This window comes from Myotis daubentonii, chromosome 1 (genome assembly GCF_963259705.1).
Source record: "Myotis daubentonii chromosome 1, mMyoDau2.1, whole genome shotgun sequence".
Classification (NCBI taxonomy): Eukaryota; Metazoa; Chordata; class Mammalia; order Chiroptera; family Vespertilionidae; genus Myotis; species Myotis daubentonii.
In genome coordinates, this window is record NC_081840.1 from 65,683,609 (window position 1) to 65,689,886 (window position 6,278).

The 6,278-nt window shown below is 51.4% G+C and overlaps 1 protein-coding gene across 1 annotated transcript in view; it reads left to right on the plus strand.

Annotated features, from left to right (window-relative positions):
- PLA2G4E (phospholipase A2 group IVE) overlaps positions 1-5,866 on the plus strand; it is a 40,212-nt gene extending 34,346 nt beyond the window's left edge. The window contains exons 18-20 of the mRNA XM_059704541.1: positions 127-293; positions 2,082-2,268; positions 2,720-5,866. Of these exons, the coding sequence (XP_059560524.1) occupies positions 127-293; positions 2,082-2,268; positions 2,720-3,081 (716 nt within the window). The 3' untranslated portion in view covers positions 3,082-5,866. The remainder of the gene's footprint in view (positions 1-126; positions 294-2,081; positions 2,269-2,719) is intronic.
- Positions 5,867-6,278: the final 412 nt, after the last annotated feature.

Sequence of the window (6,278 nt, forward strand, 5' to 3'; positions counted from 1 at the left end):
GGGCTGAAAGTCCAGGCTGAGGCGAATGAGTTCTGGGCAGGGCCCTCCATCCCCACCAGGCCCCTCTGACCACCTGCTGAGATCCGGGTGGCGGGTGTGATGATAACTGGAAGCCTTGGATTTCAGACACTGTGCTTGACAGCTTCCCAAACCAGCTGACGGAGACCGTGAACCACTTGTGTCTGCTGGACACTGCGTTCTTTGTCAACTCCAGCTACCCACCCCTCCTCAGGCCGGAGAGAAAAGCCGACCTCATCATCCATCTCAATTATTGTGCCGGGTCCCAGACAAAGGCAAGTGTGGCAATAAAAGGCTCTCCTCTTCTGAGACAGGCCAGAGCGTGAGCCAAGATTTAGCTTCACAGAAACTCATGCTGCAGTGCATGCTGTGAAGGGAGCCATCCAAACCTCAGGGGGCAGCCACCTGCTTTCACACGCAGTGCCCACCCCCCCCACCCCCCCACCCCCCCCACCCCCCGCCCAGGGTTTTGGGAAGACTCACTGAGCTAATTCCAATTCTTGCATCTGAGTGTTTGCCATATTTGGCGATTCTTCAGCTGCAAAAAAAAGAAGTTTTAAAAAACAACTTTAATAGCCCTGGTTGGTTTGCATAGTGGTTAAAGCATCGGCCCACAGAACAAAGGGTCTTGGGTTTGATTCCCAGTCAAGGGCATATACCTCAGTTGCAGGTTCAATCCCTGGCTCCAGTTGGGGCTCAAGCGGGAGGTAGCCAATCGATGTGTTTCTCTCACGTTGATCTCTCTCTCTCTCTCTCTCTCTCTCTCTCTCTCTCCCTCCCTCCCTTCTTTCCCCCTCCCGGCTCCCTTCCACTCTCTCTAAAAGTCAATGCAGCCTGGTTGGTGTGACTCAGTGGTTGAGCATCAACCCATTAACCAGAAGGTCTCTGTTCCAGTCCCCAGTCTGGGCACATGCCTGGGTTTTGGGCCTGATCCCCAGTAGGGGGTGGGGGTGGGGGAGAGGGGTGCGGGAAGCAGCTGATTGATAATTCTCTCTTGTCATTGATGTTTCTATCTTTCTCTCCCTCACTCTTCCTCTCTCTCTCTCTGAAATCAATTTAAAAAAAATAAAAGAATTTTTTTAATCAATGGGAAAAATTTTCTCACTCCTCACCTTAATAGAGCCCAGTCAGTTCTAAAGTTTTATACCACTTCAAGAGCTTGTAATGTCCTATTTCCAAAGAGCTTGTAATATCCCTTCTCCCAGGGAATAAGACCCTCATGTAATTATACTAAAGAACTAAGACCAGAGGAGGTTTTTCTTTATTTGCTTTTGAAATGTTCTGGCCTTTTAAGGGAAAGCAGCTGATTTGGGGTCTACTTTAATATAGACCTATCCTAAAGCCAGGAAAGGGGGGGGAGGTGTTAAATAGATTTATGACAGTGATAATGACCTAAGTTTGTAAATGGGGGGGGGGCAACATCCTTTCCTACACACCTCTCACTTGATCCTTACACCAGCTCTGAGGTAGATGGCACAACTGCTGCCATTCCCACGTTGTAGCTGAGAAACGAGGTACAGAGAGGGTACGCGGCTTGCTTAGGATCACATAGCTCGTGAGCACGGAAGAGGGGGGCACACGGAGGGGATTCTGATGCTCTATGTCCACTGCTCTTCCCGTTACATTACATCTACAAAGTCCATCCCCAACAGTCCACGCGTGCAAGGACTTTCAGAGTCCTTGGCAGCCCTGAGATGCTCTGTCAGTTTGAAAGCCCATACTTGTCCCCCAGAAGCCTGCCAGCCAGGGCTACCCATGGCTCAGCTCGTCACCCGCAGGCTACCGCCCGCGTCTACCCAGGTCTGTGTCTGGGGGCAGCATCATGGAAAGGGCTTCTGTCCATTTTACGTGGGGAAGGAGCCTGCAGTTAGACACACACCAACCTATTGCCTCAGGCCCTTTGTTCTGACCTGGCTTTGCTCTAAAAATAGCACAAATAGGCCAAGCAGTTGGAGACCGGAGTTGTTAGCTGGGGAATCAGGAGGCTGGATCTAAGAGCTCTGTGTTTTTTATCTACCTCCACCCCCTCTAATACTCACACATGTCCTCCTGTGATATCCCAGCCAATGAAACAAACCTGTGAGTACTGCGCGGTGCAGAACATCCCCTTCCCCAAATATGACATCAAAGAGGAGGGGAACAGTAACCTCAAGGAATGCTACCTGATGGAGAACCCCCAGGAGCCGGATGCTCCCATCGTGCTTTTCTTCCCACTCATCAGCGACACCTTCAAAAAGTACAAGGCCCCAGGTAAGCTGCCTGGGGGCTCTGTTCCCACCGCCCACGGGCCTGGGACTAGAGCTCCCGTCTTGAAACGTATGCCATCTTCCAATAGCACTAACAGAAGCCTGGCTGAGCTCCAGTCAGCGCCAATCTTGGTTTGGCAAGAAAGGAGAGACACCTCCTCCCGACAGCTCCATGAGCTGGCCGTGTCAAACTTCACTCTCCAACTCAGGCACTCAGCATTTATTGAGATCCAGCTATGCTGGTGGCACTGTGTTCATGTGAGGGCAATCCTAAGGTGGGCAAGCTGTGTCCCCTGCCCAGGAGCTTGGAGGTGTGTGTGCATGTGTGCACGTGTGCGTGTGTGTGTGTGCGCGCGCGCCCATGCATGCAGAGGTGAGCTGGGGGAGAGGTAGGATGCAAGTCATTGCAACCTAACACAGTAAGAGTCTATAGCAAGTGTTTCTGCTGCCTCCAGGTGTGGAGCGAAGCCCGGAGGAGCTGGAGAAGGGCCAGGTTGACATTTATGGCCCCAAAACTCCCTACGCCACCAAGGAACTGACATATACGGAGGCCGCCTTCGACAAGCTGGTGAATCTCTGCGAGTACAACATCCTGAATAACAAAGACCAGCTCCTCCAGGCCTTGCGGATGGCAGTGGAGAAGAAGAAACTTCTGAAGAGCCAGCGTCCCTCGGTCCCAGGGAGCTGCGTGGACCCTATGTCTGCTTCCACCATCCCAGGCACGGATCCCATCAGGGCTGACCAGCCCGCACAGCCAGCTGAGCTCTCTGGCAAGGGCTTTTGGCAGGCTGGCCTGGACCTTCTATCAAAAAAATAAAAAGTTGAAAAAGTTAAGAGAGACAGAGAGAGAGAGACAGACCATAGGAAAATAACAAGGCATGTTTTGGGGTTTTATACCCACTGGAATTTTTTCAGGGTCCAGTAGCCACAGGCTCCCATACATGCTTAGAGTGTAGAGAATAAAAGCAATGTCTGAGGAGGAGGCTGGTTACCCAGAAACCTCAGGCTCTGGGCTGGAGCTCAGAGTCCCCCTCCCCCGTCTCTTGCTCCTCCCCGCCTCCTGGAATGGAGGACCATGGGGATGCAAAGAGGACCTGAGAAGCACTCTGGGTTCTCTGGAAAGCACTTTTTAAAATTTAAGGCAACTATATTCTTGTGAATTTTATAGGTAATTATATTTTATTTTTATTAGTCAGGATATTAATAGGGAGGGTGATGCTAGAAGATCTAGATGGAGCACTAGAGACGACATCCTGGTCTGTTCAACAACAAAGCCAAACCAGTGACAGGTTTCAGCAGCCCCTCTGTAGCCACTCAGAGCCCCAGGACTGGCGACTCCCATGATCCCAGCCGGACAGCCCTCTCTGAGGATTCAGCTCCAATGAGATGCCAGGCAAAGCCCAAGCCTGCAACACAGATTCATGGCACAAGAAACTGAGTGCAGCTCAGGGGCGTTGAGGCAGGTGAATGGAGTCAGGCATCGGGTGGGCGGTGCTGCCCAGTGCCGTCCACTCCAAGAAGCCAACGCTCGCTGACCAACCTGCTCCGGGAGCGCGTCTCAGCTCTCCTTGCACCCTCCCCGCTGTTTCCCAGACGGGGTTATTTATTTCTAAATGGGATTCCTCTTATTTATCATGAAAGCACCATGGCCAGCACATCCTAGCTCTTTGAGTCACCCTGAGAGAACAAAACTAAGAAAGGACTAGGTTAGCCCCAAAGAAAAAGCCTCCTTGGTGACGGTTTCCAGATGAATCGCTGAGAAAGCTCTGGGACACAGAAATCAAATCAAAGAATCCAGGCCTCCCACCAGGCTGGGAACTTAAACAATGTGGAACCTGAGCCACTGAGATGCCCAGGTGGGTAGAAGGTGTGATCAGAAAGGCATGCGGTCTGCACAAAGCCCTGCAAACCTGGAAGACGTGTCCTCGTTCTGAGTCACCGTGCTCCCTAAGCAATCCTATAGTTGTTAGGAGACAAGTGGCGACAGGTACCAAAAGTTTAGAAAATCTGGCTTCCAGTTTACATTCTTGCTACTCAAGGTGTGATGGGGAACTGGTTGGAAATCCGGAATCTCCGGCCCTACCCCAGCCACACTGAATCAATCTACATTTTAAGGAGATTCCCACCTCCTCTCCATGCCCAGATGCCCACCCCCAGGTGGTGCCTATGCATGTTCAAGTGTGGGAGGTGTGGATTTATGCCAAACTTTCCCAACAGCCTGGAAAGCATAAACAATGGACCCCCCTGTGCCACTGATAAACGGGGCTCCTGGACCTGCAAACCCGGTCCCCCTGCCCCTCCCTCCCATAATGCTAACCTGTGACGCAGCCCCTTCCCTCCACCACAGCAGCCAGTTGCCTCCTCTTTGACATCTTTTCCTTCATCTGCAACAAACAGGCTCTCCTTAAATTACCGGAGTGAGCCATCCGGCAAGACCTGTTTGTTGTAAGGTCAAGGTAGGCCTGCCTTGGATTCATCAAAGTAGGTAGAGTGAGGTTTCTAAAACCATTGTATTATTTGAACACAGAATAAAATGGCCATGTGGGCAAATGCTGTTGACTCAACCGCTTTCATTATCTGATGCTATAAAACAGACGTAACTCCTGCCCTCATTCCTGCCTGGCCACAGCCAGAGGTGGAAGAAGGACATTTCCGTCCCATCCCCCTCACCTGGGCATCGTCCTTTTCTCCTGCAGGGGCCCCTGCCTCCTTGTGCTGGGGTGCCCCTCTCTTTCTGCAGCCATGTCAGCCACCAGTGGAGCACCAGCTCTTGCTGACACGTGCTGTCTGAGCCCCGATGGCTTTCAGGAAGTGCTGATGGAGAGGAAGGAAGGCAGCAGCGCCAGTTGCACGGTTTCTCCGTGCGTGGTGGTCGCAGCCAGTGAACAGCCTCTACTTTCCAGGGTCTTAGCTTTGGGTTGAGGGGGAAATCAGCTTTGGGTTGAGGGGGAAATTTATACGGATTTGAGAATTTGAATGAATAGTGACTTCGCTTCTAAAACAATGCTGGCGGTGTTACAGAGCAGGGAAATGAGTCAGGCTCCCTCCCCAGGTTCCCTGCTCTCTGCCTGCAAGATGATTAAATAGAAAAGTTAAATAAAACTCCTCTCTCGCCCAGGGTCCCTCGTGGCTGTCTCCTTTTTCCTTCCCAGGAGAGCGGCCAGCATACCACACTGCCATGCAACCCAGTCACCCTGTCCCACAGCAGATGTGTTCTGCTTCTATGTCCTCGTGAAAATACTTCTCCCCAAGGTCACCAGTGTCCTCCCAGTTTCCAGATACACTGAGTTATATGTCGTTCACAGGCCTTATCTTACTTGATCTCAGCATTTGGCACTGCTGACCACTCCCTTCTTCCTGAAACCCTCCCTTCCCATGACTTCCTTGCCAACAGCAGTTCAATTCAGTTCTGCTTGCAAATATTTATTGCCTTCCCATTCTGTGACAGTCACTGTTGTAGGCACTGGGACAATGAAAAGGATTATCAATTGACCCCACACTTCAAGGAGCTTCCTTCTGGTCCCAAGTAGGAAGCCCACATGGAAACAGAGTCTTGCAATGCAAAGAGAAAGTTCCATGTTAGCTGTATACCCAAGGGCATACATAAGGGGCTGCCAACCCAGCCCTAGAAGGAAGGGGCCAGATGTTTGTTTGGGTTTTTTTTCGTTGGTTTTTGTTGTTAATCCTCACCTGAGGATATTTTTTCCATTGATATTTAGACAGGGTGGTAGATGGGGGGGAAACAGTGAGAGAGAAACATCGATGAGAGAGACACACACCAATTGGTTGCTTCCTGCACACGCCCTGACTGGGTCCAGGGATTGAACCTGCAACGAAGGCACAAGCCTTTGACCGGGACCCTTTAGTCCAGTGGTTCTCGACCCCCAAAGGGGTCGCGACCCACAGGTTAAGAACCGCTGCTTTAGTCTGAGGGCAGACGCTCTATCCACTGAGCCAAACCGGCCAGGGTGGAAGGAGCCAGGTTTGCTGGGTACCTTCTGTCTGAGATTTCAT